General features: G+C 36.7%; 1 protein-coding gene and 1 long non-coding RNA gene across 6 annotated transcripts in view; one reads left to right on the forward strand and one right to left on the reverse strand.

Annotated features, from left to right (window-relative positions):
• Window positions 1-26,614, forward strand: SH3TC1 (SH3 domain and tetratricopeptide repeats 1). Of its 5 annotated transcripts, XM_042871003.1 has the most exons (18): window positions 5-129; window positions 4,847-5,116; window positions 6,008-6,082; window positions 7,241-7,368; window positions 9,864-9,969; window positions 10,938-11,081; window positions 11,778-11,955; window positions 12,470-12,543; window positions 13,430-13,625; window positions 14,028-14,152; window positions 16,158-16,199; window positions 17,558-19,249; window positions 19,914-20,094; window positions 21,915-22,065; window positions 24,165-24,287; window positions 24,561-24,711; window positions 25,611-25,807; window positions 26,027-26,614. In XM_042871003.1, exons 2-18 carry the CDS (start codon window positions 4,891-4,893, stop codon window positions 26,255-26,257), a joined length of 4,020 nt encoding a protein of 1,339 aa, XP_042726937.1. In that variant the 5' UTR covers window positions 5-129; window positions 4,847-4,890; the 3' UTR covers window positions 26,258-26,614. The 5 variants fall into 5 exon arrangements, with proteins under 5 accessions (XP_042726941.1, XP_042726937.1, XP_042726938.1 ...); XM_042871004.1 differs by lacking the exon at window positions 16,158-16,199; XM_042871005.1 differs by lacking the exon at window positions 4,847-5,116 and having other exon boundaries at window positions 7-129.
• LOC122179834 overlaps window positions 1-27,043 on the reverse strand; it is a 66,282-nt gene that overhangs the window by 10,338 nt on the left and 28,901 nt on the right. The window lies entirely within an intron of this gene.

Here is a 27,043-nt window from a genome sequence, read left to right on the forward strand (position 1 = left end):
CTGGGCTGTGCAATCAACAGGAAAGATAAGAAGGTCAAACAGGAAGAGCTGTGCTGGAGTCAGCGCTGCGCAGAGCTGAGGAATGCACGGAGCTGCCTGCTGTTTACGGGCAAGTTGGATGTGGAAAAGGTAGGAGAACTCCTGTGTTCTGTCTACACGTATGTCTTGCTGTTATACAGGTACTGTGGTCTAGTATTTGATCGTAGGTTTACCATCACCGTGTTAGAATTTCAGCCATCTAAGGGGGATAATCTTGATATCTTGATCCTCTCTTTTACCAATAATGAAATGACTGAAAAACATATGTACGTGATCTCTCACGGCTATGAGAATCTGCTGGGGGCTCCTGTGCTGTTTTGGGCAGTACTTTAGGAGCTGGGCTTCTGTTCTGTGATATAAGTGTTCCTCCTGCTTGAGCTGCCACAGGCCAAACTGTCCCATCTAGCACTCAGAGTAAAGTGCTGAGATGCACAGATGTCTTCTATAGTTTTCTAAAAATAATCTTATTTTTCATTTGAATTATCCAAAAACTTGTGTATTTTTAGTCAGCAATATTAGTTCTGAGTCTATAGTATCAAAACTCAGATTTTGGATATACTGAGCATTCATATCTGAAGTGTGGGTGGAAAGTATGTTTCAGCACTACTGGAGTATGAAGAAAATGAATCATGAGAGGGTTAAAACTCCTGAGGGAATCTGTTTTCAGACTTGAAGCTTGCTGGGACTTGTTTATAGACTAAACATGAGCAGTGATACTGTTTGCAACATAGTTTAGTTATCAATTCTTAGTAAACTGAAGTTACTTCTGTGATAAAGAAGTCTGTCTTCCAGTTTTGGAGGGCACTCAGATGTCTAAGTCCATGTGACAGATTTGCTTTACTTTTCTGTGTAACAGTGAAGGAAGAAAGCTTGCTGTTTTAAGTGTTGCTTATACAGCCCATAGTATGAGTTCTGTTTTTAATTCATGCCTATGACTGAATTTCAAGCAGAACAAGGCTTACTCCAAGGATGAAGTTCATAATGGTGTTAGTTGTAAGATATTTTTAGCCTAATAGAGAAGACATGAGGTAAGATTGGGTTAGGAGAAACAGAAGAAGGAATAGTAAAAAAACTACTTGTGTATCAGATTGAAAAATGACTTAGACCATATTACTACTACAAGTCTGAGGCACTGTGTGAATATGCACAGAGCATACAGGAGACAAAGCAGAGCAACGAGATCAAGGATGTAAATACAGTTGAATGTGCTTCATTTGAGGATAATAAGATTTCACTAGCAGGCTCATTTGGCCTGCAGTGTCAGAGGAATGCAGCACAGTATGAGATAAGTTGGGGCTGCTGGTGCTCTGTTGCATCAGGTGCAGAAGAGGCTGGAGACTTTTAATGTAGAACAATTGCCTGTGATCAGCTGGAGCTCAGGTGAGCTGGGGAGGGGCAGGCAATAAGAGTTGCTCCTTCGCCTTAAAGATGCACAAGAGGAACAGTGATGGCAGTGCTGTACCGTCCATGAGGTTCCCAGTGTGCCTGAGTTGTCCTCTTGGGATAAACTGATTCAACTTTACATTGACTTCTGGATTCTTTAGCTATTTCTCACTTCTACAGCACTCCCATATATCAGTAAATAGTCCCTGATTCTCAACTCTGTAAAACTAAAACGATTATGATTAGTACTAGCAACCTGAAGTTAGGTGTGAGAAAATTTGTCTTGAGCCGCTGAAAGGGCAGGTGATCAATGAAAAGGAAATACTGCATTGTGTGTGGATTTTGGGAAAAACTTCCAATATCACCTAATTCATATACTCAGTACCTTTCTCATACTTAGACATCTTTAAAGACACAAACAGAAGATTTTCAGCAGATGTTATTAGTTTTTCTTTAACTTGCTTTAGTTAGAAGATAACTGCAGTGATAAATAGTGTTCCTGTCATCCACGATTCCTATTATAACAGCAAAAATGAAGGAAAAGCCCTCAACTTTCACAATCAGGGAAACAGAAATGGTCACGATATGCTATTTTGAAAACAGATACAGGCATTTGAAGAAAAGGAAGCAGCAACAGAGGAAGAGAGCATGACAATACAAATCTTCTATTTAACTTCCAGTAGGGAAAAGAAGAACTGTGTCTGAGAACAGCTGAAGGCAGGACTTTCCAGCTGCTGTGCTTGGTGAGAGGCGGAGGGTAAGGCAGAATGTCCTTGGGAGCCTCATAAGCCCAGCCTGTGTGTGCAGCTTTTGAACAGAGGTTGATTTGAAAAAATGGAAAGTTCATTAGCTTTCTTTGACCAACATCCTTCATAAATATTAAGTTCTCAGTTGAGCCTCAAAGAGCAGCAGATGATCATTTTCTCTAAATCGTAAATAGAATATTTTGTCAGTGCACTCAAGTATAGATAGTTGGAACTAGTTATAAAGGACAAACTAACTATTCAAGGTACCAGAAAAAAAACTTTAATCAATTTCTTGTATCAACGGAAAGCTAGTTTCCTGTAGCAACAATGGTAGAAGTTAGCATTATACACTTATAAGAAATCTCTGTGAGTGACACAAGCTCTGAAGATCAATGTTTTCTAAATCTTAGAGTGGTTGAATATTTTCCTGTGCTTTGTTTCTGAATCTTTCAACTAGTGTTAAAAATATCTGATAATGGACAGGAACCTATCACCTCAGCCATTAATGTTATAATTTTGCTCCTTTGGGTAGTTATTGTTCACCTTTTTCTATGATGTTAAAGGACAGAGACACAATGCAAATTTCAGTGACATTTTTCTCATTTAGGACTAGATTTGTATCCCTTAAGATAAATGTAGATCCGTAGAGATTGTCCAGCTTTAGGGAGGCTATTTACTATCTTGTTCTCACTACTTATATGGAGGTGCACAAGTTGGGTGGCCATTGGCTAAGGTGAACATTAAAGATGGGAAAAGAAACTGTTGAGCTGAGTATAGCTGTCAAATATTTTTGAGATCATAATTTTCATTCTGTGTATTTTGGAAAAGACACAAGAAAACATTGCTCAGAGCTCATCATTTTGCTTTTCTTTCTTCTACTTTTTTTTTTTTCTGTTGGCCTAGATTCTAAGATGCTATAACTTCTTAAGCAGATCATATCCATCTTGATTCATTCAAAACTTCCACTTGTTCTTACCTTTGCAGCATTGTCTTCTATAAACAGGATTCTGAATTAACCTATGTTACCCTTACCACCATACAGTCTCTCAGGCAGAAGACAGAAGTTACTGTAGAACGGAGTCAAAGCTGTGCAAACACATCCCTGCCTTGTCATGCATTTCAACCTGGCTTGGCATACAGCTGGAGGCTGATTCCATTGGTCATATGGGCCAATCAATTTTTTTAGATTTAGAGACTTAAGTCATGGCACTTGTTAGGGACAGAAGTGTTGGAAGATCTTTGTTTGAAAGAGAAAGCTAGAGCAAGAAGCTTTAAGATATCTCATTATATCACTGAAAGAGAAGGGAGAAATTTCCAGACTGGTTTGGGAATAGATCATAAAAGGATGTGAGATCACACAGCTTACTGGTCTGTGTTCTGGAAAAGCAGCTTTCCATTATCAACTTAATTTTTAACCAATTTCTGCTGGAAAACAAATAGCAGTGGAAATTTCACAAAGATTACAAGCTCAGTATACTTATTATGACAGTAGCTTGTTAACAAGTATGGCTAGAATAAGCACAGAGCAATTTGGGTTTGAGTTGAAGTGACAGAACTAACAGAAAATCAAAAAGGTACAGGATGGTCTACTGAGAAAATGAACCTCAATGTCAGTGGGTGACAGTCTTCAAAAGTCAAAGCTTTTGCAGATGCACTCAATGATGTCTAGTTACACTTTTCTGAAACTCAAGTAGCTAGTACCCAAGAACTGTGACCTGCAGAATGTTTCAAGTCTGCACCTTGTAAAGGGAGCATGGAAGCTTGCAAGTTGTGCTCCACATTCATTTCTATTCCTTTTTCTTAGTGTTCATGCCAGTAACAGTGTTGCTGCCAGGCAGCCTTGGGCTGCAGTGGATCAGTGCTGATTTACTGCAAGGAAAAATTCAAATGCTTGTGTACCAGACTTCCTACACTGAATTCCTCCAGAGGATTCGTTATTTAACTAGCTTCAGTCTGCTTGTTTCAGTCAAGCATGCAGTGTCCATTCTTGTCACCTTTAGAAAATAATGCTTTTCCCCTGCATTACCTTTGTTAATGTGAATGATGCTCCCCTTGGAGGCTTTGCCTTAAAGCTGGCCAGGAATAAATAATTATCATAGGGCACAAGTACACTTCAGGACTTGCATTGTTGCTGTTATGCAAACCTACTTCCAAGGTGTTAGCAAGGTAAAATATCTTGCCCTGATTAAAATGAAGGTATAACAGTGATGATATGACATCTATAAACACTTCAGATTGCCTACAACTGAAACTTGGATATCTATTAAAAGCTGTTTCCTAACAGCTGGCTTTGGGAAGCACTCTTTTCTTTTTCTCATTGTATTGTATCTTCAGATTCTAGCAGCAGCAGAAGAGCTTTTCAGCCAGCTGCTGTTTCCAAGCACTTCTTTCCTTCCTTGTCATCTTGAATAGCTGATTCCAGATCAAATGTCCCTTGCAACAAAGCAAAAATGCGCTACTGCTGTCATTAATTACATTTTCTGATTTATATTCCTTCCTTTATTCTGTTTTTTCTCTTTTGTTACTTAATAGGATGAGTTATCAATCCTGGTGGGCTGTGAAATAACAATATATATTATAATGAAAAATAACTCCCACAAGAGATGGAAAGCTCTTGAATATGTGCATGTATAGTGAGATTGTTTTTAATGCATGTAATGATTTTTTTCCCTCCTCAGATTGCTGATAATGTTTATTGGATCACTGTAAGGAATTGCAAATAATGTCGAGTTCTGCAGCTGGAGGCAGTGTGTCTGTGCTCAGCTCTAAAGCCACCATGGAGGTGGGGATCCCTGCTCCTAGTCTAGAGGGAAAGCAAGACAGCAACCTTGAGAGGAAAGAAACAGAGCAGGGAAGGTGTGTGCCTGGCTGGATATGCGAGGCAACCAGTGCTAAAGTGAGCGCTGCCAGGGGCGGAGACAAGACAGATGCACTGCAAGAACAAATGGGTAAAACCTCCATCTTACCCTGTCTGGTTACTCTGCTCTTGACTTTTCTTTGCGTTTAAATTGATGGATTTTTATTTATTTTTTAAACATTTCTTGCTCTGAGCAAGCAGAAAGCTGTCGTGTTTTTTTCTGCTGAGCATCTACAGATGTGAAATGCAACAAAACAAATTGTTGTATTTCTCCCATGCTGAATAAGGTGGTGTATTAAATGATCTACATTGAAATTCAATTTAGGCAGACAATATACAGAAATAGTTCAATAACTAGCCTTAAATTTGATTATTCTATGGCTTTTTTTCTAAAGCAAAAAAATGCTGTGCATATGTATTCTTAGTTTTTTGTCTTTGTCCACATAACATCAACAAATGCTCTGAAAAGGAATATATTTTTGCACCCAACTATATTAGAAGCATTTTTTTAAAGCAGAGCAGAAGAAAAATTTTTAGGATATATATACCAATTTCTTTATAAGCAATACTTTTGTCTATTTATAGCACTGAAGCTTAAGTGGTCACCACTTAGTATAGGTGTAAATGAAGAGAAAAATGATGTCTGAATCTTGTTCTTTCTCAAACTGGATGTCAGTTTTTCTTTCCATCAATTCTCTGTTATCTTGAAACTTCACATTAAAACGATAAAATCAAAATTTAATTACTTGGTATGAGAAAAATGATCGTAGTATCGTAGAATAGCTCAGGTTGGAAAATATCCTCAAGTCCAACCTCAACCTGATCTTCAGATACTTTTCATATCTTTAGGGAACTATACAGCAGGAAGTGGGGAAAAAAAAAAACTGTGCTAGTACTTTTCCAGTGTGTCAAATGACAGTGTGATTTGTTTTTATGTGGATTTTGAAAATGCACTTAACTGTTCATTTATTTATCATAATAGATTATCCACAAAATGAAAAATGTATGAATGTCAGTTCCAGAACCCTACTTGGTCAAGCTGAGAATTTTCCAACTGGTAAGAAATCTTCCTTTATATCTTACAAGGCTTTCTCATTGCTTTTCTTGAAACAACTAAATAAACAGTGCTTGCAATTGTCTTTCCTCCAGCTTTGACATTTCATCGGCATCGATGAAGTAATGGAACTTTCATATAAAATTTGTTGAGAATTTCTCATAAAAAGAGAAAAGTAATTCAGTAACAGCTCTGTCATCCTCAAAGTAAAGATGATCTTTCCTATGTTCAGATGGAACTCCTTGTGTTCTAATTTGTCTGTTCCTTCTTGACCTGTTGCTGGACGCTACTGGAAAAAAAGCCTGGCCCCATTCTCTGGACTCATGCACTAATACACATTTATAAGCATTGATAAGATCCTCTCTCAGTCTTCTCCAGGCTTAACAGTCCCAGATCTCTTAGCCATTCCTCACATGGGAGATATTCCAGGCCCCTCATCATCTTTTTTGCCTTCCACTGAACTGTTTCTAGGAGATCCACATCTGTCTTGAACTGGGGAACCTAGAACTAGAAGCAGTATTCTAAATGTGGCCTCACCAGGGCAGAGCAGAGGGAGAGGATCTCAATCCTGAAGCTCTGGCCACATTCTTTTTATTCCTCCCCAGGATACCATTGGCCTTCTTGGTGGCAAAGGCACACTGCTGGCTTTGAAGAATTGTTGTAATATACAGTGACCTCTTTTTTTCCCCCTGTGATTCTAGTAAATAGTATGTTTGCCTCAAGTTAAAAAATATGCACAGGAAATTTGGAAATCTAGGCGTGTTCTTGATGTCCACAGAGCTGTCTGTTTTTGATAAATTAACAATCTGCTTGACTTTTTTTTTTCCTCTTCTCTCTTCTCCATCCCCAAGTTTAACAGTTGTTTTACAAGTTTCCTACAGGCTTGCAGATCCTTTGTGTAGTTGATTCTAATATATAAGTATACTCTAATACAAAACTGAGAAAAATCTTATGCTTTGTGCTAGATCATTATTTCTACCGGATAATAAAAATGAAGAAAAAAATGTCAGCCCATACAGCAGCTCAATTTCCTGTGTGTTTGCTTCTGAAGTTATAAAAACATTTCTTAACATAGACTACTTGATTTTTGGAGGGATTTTCTGGTTGTACAAATCTGATTCTTCATGACCAAACTTTAGCACTTTAGATATTCTTCTCCAGATATCTCCTTGAAGCTAACGATGGTGAGACGCAAGAATGGATGTCCTGATCCCAGACTCCAGAGGCAGCTCAGAGGACAGCTCCGTCTTCTGGAAAATGACAGCAGGGAAGTCACAGCAGTTTTCAGTGTAAGTGAATTGTTTTGGAATTGGCAGGTATTTTCATTCAGAGAACACAGCTCTGTGCTGCTGAACTCATCTGTTTGATGCTTGGGTTCAGTTTCCATCTCATTGATGTATGCTTGAATCTGAATGATCAGAATTTCCTTTTGCTTCCCCAAATCATCATTAGAAATATCAAATCACTGAAAGAGGTGGTAGCATTGAATTTATTTAGCTGGGCTTATTTTGCATAAGATATGTAAAGGTTTTAACCAATTTTATTTTCTTTGAGTTGCATCACAGGAAACTGTTTTTGTCTGCTTTATTGATCTGCCCTCATACTGGCTCTTCACTACAGTTTCCAGTTGCATACAGTCATTTGGCGTGTAATTTACCTGGAAAGAACACAGCTAAGCCCAAGAGGAAGTCTGAAGGAGAATAGTATAAATATTGGGCTTCCTAATGCTAGAAAGCTATAGGTTGAAACTGCACAGAAGAGGGTTAGCCACTTTTTTATTACTGTCTTTGATTTCCTTTTATATAGAAGCCCTGTTGTGTAAAACCAATGAGGTTTGCTAGAAATACTGTTTAAAGTCTCCTTTTTCCTCCCAATGGAAATAGTAGGTTGATACAATTTGACCTTTGGTGTTCTTTTTCCCTGTCCTAGACTCCATCCCTAGGAAGCCCACCACTGAGATCTTAATTAGTTATGACTTTATGACTATCTTAGATGTATTTGTTTCTATGTGATTTTCCATGAACCCTCTGTCACCAGCCTGCTGATTTTGTGGCTGTGAAAACAGTCTGTACTCCTGCTGCTCTGCTCCTGCTTTTGTTTAGGAGGAGATGGAGGAAAGGAGAGGGGTAGGAAGGGGAAGGAAAGAGCATACACACAGACTACAGTTGTGGCCATATTAGAAATAGGCTTGGGAAAAGGACTTTAAATGAAGCAAGATTTATAATGATGTTTCCTTAGAATGTTGTTTTGATATTCAGCAGTGCGTGAAGCCCTTGAGGCAGAGATATTCTAAAATGTGTTGGCAATTTATTAATAGATTTCAGGCTCTTGTTAATATTTAATCTTTTGAAGTATTCACAAGATCAAAGCAGTGATGAGACATGCCTTTCAGAACAGGCTTGAGGTGGACATTTATTTTCAAAAAGGAGTTACTATTTACATCCGTTCATGTTGTGTGAATTACAAATATACAGATTAATCAGAATTAATTTGGAGATCTTTAAAATATTTAACTAATAAAGAGTGGATCAAGCTCTGTTTTTTTTGTTTTTTTTTTTTGCAGATAACGAAGTGTTTGATAGAACTTTTTGTAGATTCCAAATTGGTTTCTATTTTTTTTTTTTTTAAATTCACTTTTTTTTTTTTTAAGTGAATGCACTTCAATTTTGTGATGAGCCTCGATCAAAGATAGAGCAGTGGAAAATGATACAGTAAAACGACACCAGTCAGCTGTGTGTCTGAATTCTGAGGTGCTGCTTCAGATACTTGAGTCAAATTTGGACAGTTCTATTTTTCTGAAAGATAACATCCAATTTCATCAGAGAGGCCCATTTTTTAAGCAGCTAATGTGCGGTTAGTTTGTATATTAACAGTCTTTGTCTAGAATGTATGTTCAAATATACAATTCTTGCACTTATTTGAATGTTGATATTGTTCTCACCTCATAAAATTCAACATTATAACAACCATCATCACTCATCTTAGTTAAATTCACAACTTAATGTCTCCCTCTTACAAATGAGGAGGAAAGGATGTTAATGCATATTTTTAAAAGTAGCATTCAAATGCATTTCATTAGTCTTAACACGTGGAAAGAGTGAACTAGGGAATGACTGTCCCTTGTCTACTGTACCACAGGACCAATGCTACACATAGCAAGTTCAAAGACATAACAAGTATAACAAAAGATGTGCGTGTTTTAATATGCATACAGAACTCTGAGGCATTCTGCAGAAGGATGATGCAGATCTAAAATATTTAGGCTATGAAGCCTAAAAGTTAAGCTCAGATGACTTAGATGTTTTTAAATGTCAATAATAACAGCAACAACAACAAAGAATCCCTTCTGCTATTTACTGTTTTTGCCCTTACTTTTGGCAAAAGCAATCCCTAAGCTGCAAATTGCTCTGGGCTAGGAGGGTATTCTTGGAAAGTAACACTGGATGCTTGCCTGGCTTTCATGCTCCATATAGAGAATACTGGCCACTGTACAGAAGTAGATCTGAACCAGAGAGGCTTTTAGTCTCAGTCAGTCCTACCTTCTCTGTAAATTAACCCCACTGGAATTGTTGGTATAACTGTTAAGAATAAATCAAATTCAAATTTGGTTAGCTGTATGTTGTATGTATGTGTGGAAGAACAGATATCTTACATAGGCAAAATCCTGGATGACTTGTTTAAACCTTCTTAATACGTTCTATATAAATGTGTTAACTAGTGAGAAATTGTGCTCAACTCTGGTAAAACTATCATTAAAATGTTGCTTTTTGATATTTTTCTTTAGGAGCTCTCTGCTAGATTGCTCTCTATTCACAGTGATCAAGATCTAATAGTGGTAACATTTAAAACTTTTGAAGAAATATGGAAGTTTCGAACTTACTACTCATTAGGTAAAGCTATTTCCCCATACCAATGTGCTTTTTTATTCCTCTATACAGAATTTCTGTTTGACTGGGAACCTGCTGAAGAGTACTTTAAAATTCTTTGAAATATTAACTCCTAATATTGGTAAATAATGTGCTTGAACTTGGTACTGGTGCTAAGGCAGAGATATCCCCCACCTCAGAGAGACCCTGCCTTTGTCCCAATGCCAGGTAACAAATGTCATCCTCCGAACTTCAGAATAGCACTTCAGTGACTGCTCATCCTTCCTATTCATTGTAACTTTAGACTCAAACTATTAGCTAATGTTTCAAACCCTTTAAGTAATTTACCAACTACCACATTCTAATTATTACAACCATCCCATATTTTCCTGTAACTGTGATATAATTTTGAAAGCCTTGAGTCCTAATATAAGGAGATCTGGTTTCCAAGATCAAGCACTGTTGTGATTTATTTAACTCAACATCATCTCTGTCCTGAAGAAACTTCAGGAATCTGATACTGAGGCACAGTAGCTGCTTAAATTGGCACAGCTGATTTGGGCAACAGTTTTATGAGGGATTATATTTTGAAATTATTTTCGGTTACCTGCTCATACAAGATGCTAAGCACCTGTTGTTCAAAGCTTGCTAGTGATTACCTCTGTTTAATCCTAAATCTTTCAAATATGGCTGAACTATGGGAAACTCCTATAAGGATATGGTCTGTTACTTCAGCAATAGTAGGCACAAAGAATTTCTGTACTGTTCAGATGTAATGTGTGACAGCTAAGCACCCAAAGTAGCTGTAATGCATGAAACTCAAAGAATGAAATTATGCCATTATGTAGTAACAAGAGTTATGTATTATGGGTTAAGAAAAAGTAATGTCATATGGATGCATATCCCAGTCTCAGTCTTTCTGAAAGTTGTTTTCTTGTATAATATAGCAATATTGCAAGGAAAACAAAGTCTTAAGTTTTTTTTCCCCCTAGGTTTTGTAAATCACTGCATGGAAAACTTATTCCTAGATCAATCTTTCTGGCTGTATTCTCAAGAGGAGGAAGAAACAGGCATTGAAGTCTGTATAAATGAAAAATCATTAAATTTAATGTACAGAAGTCTGCTAGTACAAGAAGGTAAGGAGGACTCTTTGTGCGAAGGTTAATTTGAGAGAAGCATCTTTCTTTAAAATCCTACAAGCAAATCTTGACACTCACTTTGTTACTGAAGTTGAAATTTAAATCTTTTTAACGTATGTAATAGAAACATAGAGAGAAAGGAACAAACACAGAAGGAATTCAGTAGAATCAAAGGAGGATTAGTGAAAATCATGTACAACTGGTCCATGAATTGGATGCCCAAAGGGTTAGATAGGGATGTGCATTTCAATTTACTTAATATTATGCTAGACCCTGTACACATGAAAGAGATTACAGATAGTTGCCAGGCTCATATGCTTTTCCTAAACAGCTCTGATCACAGATCTGATGCTACTGTGAAGCAGAATGCTGGGGTAGATAGGTTGTCAATCAATGTAATAGAAACAGTTCTTGTATCCTTTAGAGAATATAAATGCATAGATCCAGGTAATCTGCTGTAAAATAATGCAAAAAGAAGGTGGTAGAGGATTCTGTGCTTCATAGGATGTTATTGTACCTAAACAGAAACTAGACAGAAATGCATGAAAATCTCTCAAACAACTGGAAAGAAAATACCTGTGAAATCTCAGATTTTCCATCTTTAATTGAATGCTGTTCTTGAAGCAAGTTGTAAAGCTTGTATGACAGAAAAACATTACATTAATGGCATCTGCTACTCTGCTTTCTTTTTAGGGGCATTTTTTGTTCTATGTCCTGACAATATGGTAAGAAAAATAATGGCTACAGACTGCAAAATAAACACTTACTTTGAGGCTGGGACTCTTACTGCTGGTGTAGCAGATGGATCTGTGGATGGTGACATGACCATGCTGTCTAATGTTTCTCTGGAGCCCTTGATCCCTTTTCATCAGTAGGTACCTGACTCAACCATTTTATATATATATATATATGTTATATATATATATATATAACATATAACACATATATATATATACATATGTTTCATATGCATGCCCCTACTCTGAGACAGAGGGATTGAGCCATTAGAGAATGGCAGCTTGTTCTGGAACATCCCTTTTCCATTAACAAGGAGAACAAATGCTCTATTTTCTTCCATGCTAAGTAACTGAAATTAGTTTCAGATGCCTGTAGTGCAGCATTTAAAGAAGGTGGTTTCCATTCTATTAGGTTGGATACAGCCTTTTTTTTTCCTTGCAAGTAAAAAAAACGACACCTTTGAACTACTATCACTCTAAGTTCTTATTACTCAAAATATAGCTGTATACGAAGTTTACAGTGTTGAAATTGAAAGATACTGATTGGGAGAGGTGAATCTTGTTGTTTTTAAATGGACTTAAAATATCACTGCTGCTGTTGCAACTTCTAGTTAAACATTTCATACACACTACACTTTCTACTTTCAGGTGGTTTCTTAAAGTATATTCTGATCCCATCGATGTTACATACAGAACTGAATCTAAATCCATCAGACAACTTGGTAAGATGTTCCAATAAAACATCAGCATTTCAGCATTTTAGAAAGTTAACTTACTCTATGCTTTCATTAGGCCACCCTCTCAAGTGTTCAGTATTTTTTTTTTTGTTGTATTAGGATGGGAAAGCAGCTTTCAAATTGCATTGTAGTCAAATTAGTGAGGGCATAAATCTCTGCCTATGACAAAGGAGTTTTACAAACTATATGGTTAGACACATCCAATTTGAGTTTAAACTCTGAAGGCTTCTCTCTTTTTTTTTTTTTTTGTCCTAAATATTGTGTAAAGCAGACATGCAAAGTAGAAAAGAGCAATTTGCCTCTGTAGATTTGAAAATAAACTTTAAAATAAGAATATTCACTGATGTAATTTTTGTGCCCTTTTCACGTGTACTGCTTCATCTAATACTGCCAGAGAAATAAAACTCATGCAAGTGGGCTCGGGTTAGAGAGTAAATATGGGTTATTTTCTGCCATATATGTCTGTCTCAATACTGCATGGACTGGTATATAACTGCATTTCATCTAATACTGATTTTATAACTTAGTACAAATGCTAGTGCTTCCCTCAAGAAAAGGGACTTAAAGAAATTCCTACTGTCATTCACGATGGAATAGGTTATCATTTTGAAAAGATTTTAGACCTTGCCATCTAATGGCTGGGAAATAGCCATTGTGAGCTTTATATTGTGCTATTCACAATTTTAATTGCTCAAACAAAATTTATCATCTTCAGACACTTCAAGTCTTGCTGTGCTGGATGTACAACTGAGAGATTCCAGGAAGGTCTTTTGCTAAATGCATTTCTCTGTTAAGTTGCTATTCTATTAAATGCATTGCTAAATTACCGTATCTACTGCAAATGTTATTTGTCTATCTCTTTATTACACAGCAACAGGATCCTGTCTAGCTGTGATGAATTATGATAGTGCTGTGCCTGAAGAGATTAGTTTCCAGGAAGGGGACAAAATTGAGATCCTTGGCTATTTAATTGAATGCATGGAGTGGTTTGTTGGAAGACATTTGTTTACTGGCCACGTAGGCTTTGTAAAGACAAGTCATGTTAAGCTGGATTTACCTGGAAATAAGTAAGTGACATAACTCAGAAAACAAAAGAGGCTTAGTGTATGATTAACAAATGTACAATTAGAAGAGTGGCATGGTTAGGATGGTTTTTACAGGTTTATAGTTGAAAAGTTTATTGTGGTGGAAAGAGGCAATCAAAAATGAAATGTTCACCCATGTCCTCGTTTCACGGTAGAAAACTCCAACAGGAGGAATCTCTAGAAAGAGATCCTTCCCCAGTGGCAGTCAGCCCTTAAATGGGGTCTAGGAGACCCCATCTGCGTAAGTATGATTACCATTACCAATACTGAGCAGAACAGAACCTGCAAATCATGCATTAAATATCTCCAGCACTATCAAACTTCAATGCTACAGTGAGTTACTCAAATCAAATCTGTTCTCTGATTTGCTCCTTTCTTTGTTAGAGCAGACCTGGATTTTCTTAAAGCAGAAGAGTTATCTTTCTTTCCAAAAGAAAAAAATGTTGAAGAAGTGATACATTTGTTGAAACAAACCTCTATAACAGATGTTTGTTCTGTGTATAGAATAGGTAAGTGTGAGTTTTGCTCATTTTCACTACACTAGTTATATGTGAAGTTCCTCCATCCACACTATAAGTAACTTTTTCTCTTTTAATGAAGTTCCAGCCATTTAGCTACTCTGAAATATGTTGGCATTCTGTTTGATCACAGAGATGGCATTCAAATAATCTTTGCTACTTTCCTGTTGATGCATGACTTCCCTGCAGAGCATTTACAATCCTCTTTTGTCCATTTTCAAGTGAATCAAACAGCAGGGCTTCCAAATGTTGCTGTTGAACTGATCTTCAAGCATTCAAACGTCAGAGTGGTGCATTAGACAAGACAGCACACTCAGCTAAATATTGTCTGCTTCATGTTTTTCTTAGGAAAGGTGGCATGATTATTGACAGCTAATGCAAACATACACCTCTTCATGTTTTATTTAACTATCAAAGACATAGCAAAAGAAATAACATTTTTAGCTGCACCATTTCTCTAACCACTCATGCTTCACATAATGTAGTTGAGACAACTAAGACTTCCTCTTTACGGACTTAATGTAGGGCAATCTAACAGACCTGTCTCCCTGAGCTGATCACGAGCAGCACTTTCTTACTCTGCCACAGTTTGGTCTGTGGTCATGTGTACATTTGCCAAATATCTTACAGGTTTATCTTCATTAGTGCCATCTGAAGAGCCCATAGGTCCCAACATGAAAGGAGCCAGTGCTAAAGGTTTGACTCACGCACTAGCTGGATTTTGCGTGTCTGTGTGCATGCAGACAATAACCACATGCCACACCTCAGCTGCAGAGCACGATTCATGTCAGTGTACAAAACAACTCTATTTCTTACCTTCCTCTTTCAAAAGAAAAACCTGGAAGAAAAACTTTAGATCTCTACTAGGTACTAAAACTGTCTTCTGAGCTTAATAGAGATTTGCTACATCTCGTCTCTTTCCTAATCCTTAAAACTGCCATCTTTACCACCTTTTTTCTTTTACTGTTCAGTTGGTCAGCATAACTTGATTTACTGAAAGCAAGAATGACCTGAGTAAATATCTCTATCAGTTAATGCGACATATTTATTTACAAGCCCTTCCTCAACTGGACATTCAGAGCATTAAGATACAATTACTATTGTAAATATCTGTGACGTTTGGGCAGAAAACTCAGGAAAGCATTTAGAGAAAAGAGATGCAGAAGTAAATAGTCAACGAGAGGTGAGTCTGAAAATCTAGTAAAATGGCTTTCTAACAGCTTAAATAGACCTAGTTCTGTGAGCCTATGTGATTGTATAGATACCCTTCATGAACTTAGTATAACTTACATTGCATCCAGTGTATGCACGACACTAGATATAATCTCATAATGAAGTATGGAAACTGGAATATTTTGAGAAATATTTTCCACATAAAATAGTAATTCTGAAATGTTCTACAGGTGTGCTATGCTAAACACTTAAATCTAGGTCTATAGAACTATAAACAAAATTGGAAGATGCATTCCTTAAAATAACAGAATACTTAGGCACATTTAATCTAAATGTTGGAATAGTCACAAAGGCCTGTAATTGTTACCTATACAAATTACCAAAAAAATGTTTTTTCCTTCTGAGTGCTGATAAAAAATATCAGCAATATTTAAGTATTTTTGTACCTGATTTTGGAGATGGAGGGAATGACTGTATCTACATTGCCCCTTTGTAAATAGGCAGTATATGCATCCTACATGTAGAACAATTTGACTTGAAGATTTAAATCTAATGCTGTATGCAGAAATCTCCCCAATGTGCTCTGCAGTGTTAGTTGTGTGGCAATGATAAGCATGCAGAAAGCAGTAAATTTTATGTAGGGGAGGGCAAGTCCTGTAGTATGTTATCATTGGGTCAGATGTGGGAAATTCATCTTTTTTAAATTTACAGGACACATCCAATTTTTCCACCACAAGGAACTGAGAAGTCTTATTTTAGGATATTTAAGGCTGAAAAGGAACCAAGATACCGTAACTTGCATGGCTTTTTTTCTTTTTTACAGACCAATTAGAAGAACAAGAATTTCAGAAAACGTGTGAATGTGGTAATAAATATGCATACCATTTCAATGTAGAATTAATGTTATTTCTAATTTTTTGCTATCTTTGCCAGCTTTTCTCTTTCTAATGTCTTTCCACATTCTTTCTTTTTATCTCATTGCTTCTCTATCTTTTCACTAGGTTTCACTGTAAGATGTTTTGTGCTTTTAGAAATATTAGATGCCTTTCTATCCAGTTGACCTTGTCCTCCAGTTGTCAATTGTACAACTTGTTTTTACTGTTATGACCACCCTACACATTATTGTTTATGAGACACTTAGGAAGTGTATAGTTTAAATTCCAGCAGATCTTCAGTTTGCTAGAAAACACCCCATAAGTATGTTCCCCAAAGGAGATACTTTCAGAATGCAGAATTATTTCTAACTGGCATTTAGCTGCTAAGCTATTACTATCATTGCTTTATTCTAAATGCCAATTTTTGTATTTGATTCTGCTGAACAGTTCCAGAAACTGTTCTAAGGAAAGCTCTCTAAATCTGTACCTTCAATAAGTTACTGTTGGTGTTCAGCTGTTAGCTTTACACTATGATCACAACCTGATAACAATGGGGAAACTGAAAAATGTCTTTTTTTTTTTTTTATTTGGACAATAACAGCAATAATACTACAGTAGAATTTAGATCAATTACCACATTGTAATTGCATGCAGAAAACCTGTACCAGCAAAGCAGCACCTGCTTCAGACTTCAACAGTACAATTGGCTCGATTTTTATCATCCCTGGCTAATCTGTCTTAGTTTCCTAGAAAAATTTAAGCATAATTTATTCATGTGCTCACACTTAAGGTTCCTTGAGACCTTAAGTCCTTTCTACATTCATGCCCAGACCTTGAGTAATTTATCCAGCCTCCAGTTCAGACCTTGGACATTTCCAGATTCTGGTGATCCTCCTGCTTATCACCTGGCCCGAATTGTAATTCTCTGACTGATTTCTCTCTCTTTCTCTCTCATAAATACACAGAGAAAACAGAAGATATGGGCCAAAAGTGTATATTTTAAGTATACGCTCAAACACAAAGTAGTTTGGATCAGTTTAATAAAATAGAAGAGATTTTAGTGATGGGGCATATTGATAAGCAGCCTGTTTACATGTGGCAGGTTCCTTTTATCCCCATTCCTCCATTTCCCATACTTGTTCCATCATACCATACTTGTTCTGCCATACTTGTTGACACATCTTGATTTCTTTTTCTCTAGCTTTCATTTGTCTCCCTAACATACTGCTTTCCTAACAGCTAGTGTTTTCATAATGTCTTCTACTGATAGATAGTGCTGTTGGTCCAAGACCTTTGTGTGTGTATATACACATTAAATAGTGACCTGTAATTTATTTTTGAATTTCAGAAATTCTATGTCCATATTCTAACATGGTGACCACCAGCAAGAAGAATGGCAAGATAGAAGAATTTGTGGAGAAGTTCAAGAAATTACAGGTCACACAGGCAGAAGGGCCAGCTACAGAAGGAAAGGATTCTGCCAGCTCTTCACATAAGGAAATCTTTCCTTCACCCGAAGGACCTTGCTTCTACATATATCAAGATAATGGTCAAGAATCTGATGTCTTTGAGTCATTGTTGCTCTTCTTAAATAGCAAAGAGTATGAGAGTGATTTCAAAAACCTGTATGATTTCTCTTATCCATTCATTAATAGCATGTTTTATGGTTTTTCAGAGGAAGATGAACTACTCAGTTTTTTTAGCTTAGCAAGGGAATTAGCAAAGAAAGCAGGTATGTCATGGGCACTAGCAAGGCTCTGCTTTCTCTTAGGCAGGCTGAGTGTTAAAAAAGTGAAGTTTTCCCAAGCTCGGGTTTATTTTGAGGAAGCTCTTGGAGCAGTAGCTGGAGGATTTAGCGATTTGTACTTTATAATTGCTCTTTACACAAATCTAACAGTCATCTACTTGACACAGAAGAACAAAGAAAAATGTTCTCATGTTTTTGACAAGGCTACATCTCTTCTCATGGGAATTCCCAACCACATTTGCAGTGCTGACCTGGAGTCAGATATTCTAAAGCATGCTCTGAAGAGGACGATTTTAAGCCAGAACAAACATGCAGAGGCTAGGGCATGCTTTTTACTGGCAAAACACTACACTGCACGCAAACAACATGAAGAGGCACTTCCCTTCTTAGAAAGGCTGCAACTGTTGTCTAATGACTTGGGTTTACAGAACAACTTATCTAAAAACTGTTATTTCAAACTAGCAGAGTCCTACGATGAGAAGTGTTTGCCACACATTGTGTTAAGCTGCATAAAAGTCTCCTCTTCCCAGAACTCAAGTACTCTAATGGATTCCCTGAAAAGGATTGATTTGGTCATCAGAAATGCTCCCAAACTCTATGGCTTGAGAAAACTCAGACAAATACTTCCATCCCAAATTGCACCTTACCTCACACAAGCACTTTCCTCTGCATTTACAAATGAGCATCAAGGACTATGCAGCACCATCTATCTTAGTTTAGCAAAACTGTACAGCCACCACAAACAGTATGAAAAAGCCATCGTTTACATGATGAAAGCCCTGGACTCTGATACTTCTGCTAAGCCAGAGGAAACTATTAACTACTTGGTTTCACTTGCTTGGTTATATGTTCTTTACAGGCAGTATGATGTGGCAGCAACCATTTTAAATGCTGTTGTGGACTCCTCGTGGAGCAATCCTCAACAGCTAGGTGTTGCTTATAACATGCTTGCTATTGCTTTGAAAAGAACAAACAACACCAAGAAAGCTGCTGAAAGCTGCTACAAAGCTCTGCGTCTTTCTGAAGAAGCCAATATGACTCATAACCAAGCTATCTCCCTGGCTAATTTTGGAGTACTCTGTCTACATGCAGCAGCCAGTAAGCTGGCAGAGCATTATTATATCAAAGCAGTGAAGCTATTTGCCAAACTTCCAAGTGTGGACTGTGGTCAAGAGTTTATTCAAACTCTCCTTCAATTGGGACGTTATTATGTTAGTAGAACTCAAAGAGAAAAAGGAAGGTTTTATTATGAATGGGCATTTTTAATTGCAATGGAGATAAGTCATCTGGAAAGTAAGTGCTGGGGCTTTTGGGAGCAGTGTTTGTTATAGGGGTGTATTACATTTTTTTCCTTAAATGATTCTTTATTTTCTGTTTTTGACAGCTATCAAAGTGATTGGAACATTTGTTCCATTCTATAATGGGGAAGACATAAATGCATGTTTATTTGCTCTTTTGCTGCTTCTTAGGTTTGTCAGAAATCATGAGATGGAGAAAATGTACGTGTTAAGAAACAACTAAAGAATTTTAAAAAAGAAAAAAATAAACCCAGGCACTTCTATGTTCAGTAATACTGATAACAGCTATATCATTGGTAGTAGAAAAAGAACTACACTCAAGTTAAATATATGAAAATAAGGGTAATCTGAATTAATTTTGCATAAAATAGTTATATGTAGAAGAACTATGCTATATTCATTTTTGATACTGTGATTTAGGTACCCTAAATATTAATGATGAATTATTTATTTTATTCTGGAGATAAAGTTACTTCTAATTTTTGTTAATTTTAATGAGGTTGAGGAAGTTGCTGGTGGAATCTTTTTGTCACTGCTTCTATTTTTATTCATTGACTGTGCTAAAATTGTGAAACAATAGGAATGAATTATTTTAAAGGTAACTTGACTTTCATTTTAAAATAGAGATTCATAGTACGGTTGTGTGTCTGTTCCCCTAGGTCAACTTCAAGCAATTAAACTGCTGTGTCAGTTCTACAGTACAGTCGTTCCCAATGAGGCTCAGTGTGTCATCTACAATGAGTATCAACTATCTTTAGCTAGAAAGATGTCCAATAAAGTTCTGGAGGGACAAATTTTGGAAACCATTAGTCAGCTCTATTTGTCTTTAGGAACAGAAAGGTAAGATATGCTGAATAACTTTTTTTTATCCTGATTTGAACTTAAAGTAACTTTTGAACAGTAAAGGATCTCAATCTTTGCAGTAGTAGTATATGACAAATATTTTTCACTTTGTTTTGCCAACATACTTCACTATAATGGAAGGCTCCTATGGTAGTGGAGAATTCTGGTCTGCTTTTTAATTTATTATTTTTTTAAAGTAGCTATTATCTCTTAAAGGAACCAAGATATTAAGCAGAGATTATAGCACTACTTTAAAAGAGAAATTATTTTTAAAATGTAAGAAGATGACTGAAAAAGTTTATCTGCTATGCAACTTCAGATGACTGTAACATATCTAAGGTTACTGCTGGTGGATAACTCATGTGTGTTCACATGACAATTTTTCTATGGAAAACCGAATAGCATATTCCGTGTCAGACATTAAGTTGTCTCTATGGGGGTTTTTCTCTTTGAGGAAAAATTTTTCAGAATTTCTGTAAACAGAAAGACTATTTACAGAACTACACAGCATCAGTCTACAGAAATTTCTATCCTGCTCTTGTTTATACTAATTTTTTCCTTATCATTACAGAAAAAAACAGGTTGCAGGGATCTACAGTAACTAAGAGGTGCTGTAGAAATGCAGCCGTTTCTTTAAAAAAAAAAAAAAAAAGTTTCTTTAAGATTGTGTCTTTTCTTGCTATATCACACAAAATCATTTATCATTTTCTATTTCAAATGGAAAATTTTCAGGTATATTGAGGTATGCCTAATAATGGGTAAGGAAAATAATTATCACTTGTGGAGAGACAGAGTAGATGCTAATTTTAGCCTTCAGTAGTTGAAGTTGAAACCTTTAATTTTTCAAATTGATATCCAAATTATTCTGCTTTATTGACCGCTGTTGAATTATATAGTTGGTCAAAAAGAAAGAAATAAATACTTCAGAAAGACTGAATACAAAGGAGTCAGTCAAGATTTCAAATTAGCTGAAATGTGTAGAACGTTTAAAATAGGTGGAAAAAATTACTGCTTTGTGTGCAACTAGTGCATGGAATTTACACATGCTAGGACTCTGGTTCCTAAAGACCACTGGTTCTGAGAACACTACTGAATAATAGCAGGCATTCAGTATGACATTATTTAGAGCCTGACTTGTTCCATCTGCTGTTCTGAGTTGTGGATTACTATATGCTTCCATCTGCTGTGAAAGCAACTTTGCTTTTTATGGTACATTTTAAAATGCTTGTCTTGTTTGTGGAGGAAAATGCATTGGGTCAAGGTAGTGGGAGTCTATCACAAGATGGATAGGGAAGGATTTAGTAAATAAATCTGGAGCTCAGCCAATCTGGCAGGTCTTTCCAACAAGAACTGTGAGCACTTCTAAGAATGCTATGACCTTACAACTAAAGAAAAGTGTACTCACCAATGGTCTTGTAATTTGGGTGCTTCACTACGTATCTCACCTCAAAATTTTGTGCAAGTGTGGATTAGTCTGAACCTTGCTCAAGCCATAGCCTAGGTGATACTTAGAAAATATGTATTTCAGACATTATTTCTTTCTGAGTCTTATAAGAAAAAGCAGAAACTATACAAGAGTTTAAGATGAGGATTCCTTCCCCCCCCAGTTAACTGATAACGATCTAGAAGAAAATAGACCAAACAAAAGAAAGAAGCATTGAGGTGCTAATTGCTAACAGAATAGTTGAGAAATTGTGGTTGTGCACTAAATGGAGGAAATATTTCTTTACATGAACATAAAGCTTTTCTATTATGAAGACAAACCTTCCTGATTCTGAAGAGTCACCCTGTGATGAATAGTTTTTCCCCCATTCCAGGGCTTACAGATCGGCTCTTGAATATACCAAAAGAAGTCTTGGAATATTTATAGATCTCCAGAAAAAAGAGAGAGAGGCATATGCTTGGCTACGGGCAGGAAAAATATATTATATTCTGAGGCAGAATGAGCTTGTGGATCTCTATATTCAGGTATGTTATCAACACAGTTATGCACATGTTGTCTACATGCTGCAGGTAGCATGGTAAGACAGTGTGTAATTTTAACACTCCCAGAGATTTTACCAACTGACCTTCTGAACACAACACCATCATTTATGTACTAAGCTTAACAGCTGAAAGTCTGAGTGTTATCCTGTGGTGTTCCATTTTAATCTGTTGCTTGACTCCATGAAGATTCTGAGTGGTAAACTTTACAGCCTGTTTCAATGCAAATTCTGTGTTCTGTGCAATTCTTCATTTTATTACATCCTTGTCTACCAGGTCTGCAACAGCACAGCAAGGATATCGTACATGCTTACTGTATGCTAATAGGTACAGATACTAATCATTGCAGTGTGCACGCTAGTGGGCCACATCCCCAGGAAAACTGCTGCTACTTCTGTTGCTATTATCAGGCTGTATGATGGCCTGAAGTGGTGATCTGGCCCTTGTGACTGCTGATACAGACTCATCCAGTGTCTATCAGAGCCACACTGCAGCGTACATGTCAGCCTTACAATTGTCTATATTGCTTCCAGCCAGTCGTGTAGGTATTTGGTAAATTACTTCCTGCTTTTGTAAAGGGGTTAAAAATACTTCTCTGCTGTAAGGGAGAGTGCTGCCTTGTAGAACATGGCGTGCGTAGAATTTGACCTTAATGAGATCTGAGTGTTGGCTGTTCGAGTGCTTGATGTTTGAGTGGTAACAAAAATATGATCATAAAATAAAAATAAACTGAGACCCACTGTTTAGATGTACAGCTTCCAAAAATACGGTACAACAGTTGTTAGGGTGCCTGAAGCCAAAATAATCTGAAAAGGATCACTGTCATGGAGCTGAAGTAAGGAGCTGGACTTACATTAATATAACGCAATTCAAAAACCAGAAATCACAAAGCCAATGCAAGACTCATCATGCTTTGTATGTAATTCCCCTTTCCCATCAATATAATCAATATCAGTACTGGAGTGTCCTGGCAACACTCATTTGCTTTGGAGCAGATGCACACATGCTTCCTCTCCCAAAATCCTTCATGCTGATGAAGTATATACTTAGTTTAGAACAGCAGGATAATGGAGCTGTGTTTATTTAAAAAAATATATAAATATATATAAACTGTTCAATTAGCTATATCTAACTTGTAATGATAATTAATAATAATAATGATAATAATAATGATAATAATGGTAATGCGTCCAGTTCTGGGCTCCCCAGTACAAAAAAGACAGGGATCTCTTGGAAAGAGTCCAGCAGAGGGCCACAAAGATGGTGAAGGGCCTGGAGCATCTCTCCTATGAAGAAAGGCTGAGTGAACTGGGTCTGTTCAGCCTTGAGAAGAGAAGACTGAGAGGGGACCTGATCCAGGTCTATAAATATCTAAGGTGTGGGGGGCAGAATGGCGAGGACAGACTCTTTTCAGTGGTGAGTGGAGACAGGACAAGGGGAAACGGGTGGAAACTGCAGCATAGGAAGTTCTGCACAAACATGCGCAAGAACTTCTTTACAGTGAGGGTGACGGAGCACTGGAACAGGCTGCCCAGGGAGGTGGTAGAGTCTCCTTCTCTGGAGATGTTCAAGACCTGCCTGGATGCCTACCTGTGCGACCTGGTGTAGGGAACCTGCTTTGGCAGGGGGGTTGGACTCGATGATCTCTGGAGGTCCCTTCCAATCCCTACAATTCTGTGATTCTGTGATTCTGTGAATTTATTCCTATGAGAATCTTGATCTCAAATTTAATATTTTGCAATTATTGACAGCACTACTGGTGCTCTTGTGTAGTTTTTGTTTTGTTTGTTTTTGTGTGTATGCTGACCAAGCCAGCAGAAGACTATTGCCAGAGAAAGGGAGACCATACCCATGTACATGCCCTGGTTCCTATAGTACCTTTTCAACATCGAGCTCCTTAAAAAGAGGGTGTACCAAAAAAGACAAAACATGGTGTCAACAAATATAGCTTTTCCTACATCTTAACAAGAAGAGAGTCTTTAACTCTTTAAGATCATTTTTTTCAATTGCTCATATTTATATACACTCATTTATTTTAAACAAAGAAGTAACCAAAACTTTCTTTTACCTAATTCCATTTTCAGGTTGCTCAAGATGCTGCTCTATGCACAGGAGATCCAAACTTAACAATGGAATTGTTTGAAGCTGCTGGAGACATATTTTTTAATGGTAAATGGGAAAAGGAGAAAGCAGTGCCTTTCTACAGGGTTTGTGCATTTTCTTTTTCCTCCACTGATAGTTACATGCTTTTCCCCTTTGTAACAGGTGTTCTGGAAATCCTGAACCTCTTAACAAACTTACTGAGACTTATCTTATGCCCTGGTGTTAATAGATTTCTTCAAACCCTTCTTTTGGGTTTAAGATGTAGAATATTCAAAAAGTAAAACAAAAGCAAAAGTTGCTTGACGTTCCATCAGTGGAAGTTTGTCAGTGCACATTTTGTGGTTCTGCAATACCTAAGTTGCTCTTATGCATTTCAGGACAGGGCTCTTCCCCTTGCTGTTGAGACTGGCAACAAAAACACTGAACTCAGATTATGCAATAAACTGGTGGAGTTGCTGGTGAATCTAAAGGTTTACGAGGAAAGTATGGAATATGCAAAAGCATCTCTTATGCTCAGTGTAAATTTAGGTAAGACCAATTTCAGTTACATCTGGATATTACAGTTATCTTCGATTTAAGGCAGGATTCTAAAAATGTTTTCTTCTAGAAATTGTCAGAGTTACTGCCAGGATTTCATAATAATGCTATCATTGATATTTTTGCCTCTTTTCAAAAATGAACAACTTATTGCTGCCCCTTCAAACTCTAATATCATACAGAAAATCTTTGGTACAGCACAGAATTAAGTCTGGGATTCCAAGTCCAAATTTAATATGCTTTCTGACAATCAAGTTGTACTACTCATGAATGGTGTGCCAAGAGGCTTTCAAGTGTCAATGTGCTCTTTTTAGATTTGCTAGTAACCTTGCTAGCAAGCACACCTTGGAAAAAGTAATTAAAAACAACATGGATTGTTTCCAAAGCAATATTCTTTGAAGTTTTGAGAACTGTTCAACTGATTAAGAATGGTCTAATTCCTGTGACTGTACAGATGTGTCATTTTGATCAGTCTGATCATTGGTTTTTGTGACATAATTTCTGATAAAAAGTTTTTACTGAGAAGGACAAGGGAGTTTCTAATCCTACTATCTACTACATTTTCAAGATAATCTACATATATTTCTGTAAACATGCACAGTATGTATGTATCTATACATGAAAGGTATACATGTATATAGTTATTTTTTAAGAAAATCCCAGTGTTGGTGAAATGCAGCACTTTGAAATACAGAAATTTTGTGGGATTTCTATTTAAAAGAAAGGATAGCTTTAGGGCAAGCATCTATCGGGATCAATTAGTTATATTCAATAAAATACCATGTAGATGTAAAACAAAACAAAACAAAAAAACCCTATAGACATTTCTTGGTTTGAGATAATTTGACTTCCTTGCCTCCTTGTTTTTATCCCAATTCTTGTCTCATTAGGAAATCAGCTAAATGAACGAGTAGCTTACCATCGGCTGGCTGCCATCCATCATCATTTGGGTCACTGTGAACTAGCTGAACACTTTTATTTAAAGGCTTTGTCCCTCTGTTCCTCTCCTCTGGAGTTTGAGGAGGAAACTCTGTACTACGTCAAGGTGTACTTGAATTTAGGAGACATTATATTCTACGATCTTAAGGTAAAAAACACTAAAAACTGCTGTGGAAAGTGATTACACAGTAATGTTTTTCATATCATTTTACTCAATCATTTTTATGCATTTAGAATCTAAATAATAATGTGAGAGAACTTACTGAAGTTCAGTTACTATATTTTTCTGGTGCATTAAAACTGAGCTTGGGTGTCCTCTTACACAGGTGTACTACAGGGAGTGCTATCTTTCTTTCTTTTACTTCAGGATCCCTTTGATGCTGCAGGCTATTACCAATTGGCTCTCGCTGCTGCCATGGACTTGGGCAATAAGAAAGCTCAACTGAAGATTTACACAAGACTTGCAATAATCTACCACAACTTCCTTGTGGATCGGGAAATGTCTCTCTTCTTCTATCAAAAGGCAAGAACCTTTGCAACAGAGCTGAATGTTAGAAGAATAAATCTAGCTCCTGATCAGTGTTATAAGAGTTTATAAGCATCTTTGAAAACTGTAATCTTAGTACAGAAGTAACTGCAGAAACCCTGCACTCGCTGGCGCATGCAGAATGCATTGTTTCATACAGCACATGCTGTGAGTGAGATCTTAGCATCCCAGGGGAAATTATCTGTTTTTGTGATAGTGGACTGCATTTCATTGTCTCTAAGATATACAGTCTTGTTATTTGAGATTAAACTAAAAAAAAAAAAAAAAAGAAAAAAGAAAAAAGAAAAAAAAGCCCTTATTCTTTTTCACTGTTAGTAAAGAAAAACCTTTGTCTAGTTACATATTGGAAAATGATAAATACGTATATGAATGAAAAGTATTTAATAAAGCATTGTAGAGAAACATTCAGCACTGACTTTCTTTGTATGACCTTGTTCATATATGACCTCACTATACAATAATCTTGTGTTAATACTTCTACGTCATCAAGTAAACTAGATATTTCAAAATTGGTTTGATCAATTTCCTCAGCCTAGCCATCATACGTCATCTGTCAACAAACTCATCTACTGAAGAATGTAATTATCCCAGAATTCTTGAAAATACTAATTACTGTCCAGAAATGAAGTCTCTAGCAATATATATATTTAAGTTGTAATTCTGTTCATTTCAGATGTGTGAAGGCTCTGTTTCTCTTTTCAAAGACATTTTTAATTGACCTTTTTCAGAGCTATCAGCATTGTCTGCAATGACTTAATACAGAATTTTCTACCACATATCATTACATTATAGTCAGAAAAATGTACTCCTTCAGATTCATTGCAAAAATACTACAAT

This window comes from Lagopus leucura, unplaced genomic scaffold, assembly GCF_019238085.1.
Source record: "Lagopus leucura isolate 7727_CA_CO unplaced genomic scaffold, USGS_WTPT01 Super-Scaffold_100004, whole genome shotgun sequence".
Lineage (NCBI taxonomy): Eukaryota > Metazoa > Chordata > Aves > Galliformes > Phasianidae > Lagopus > Lagopus leucura.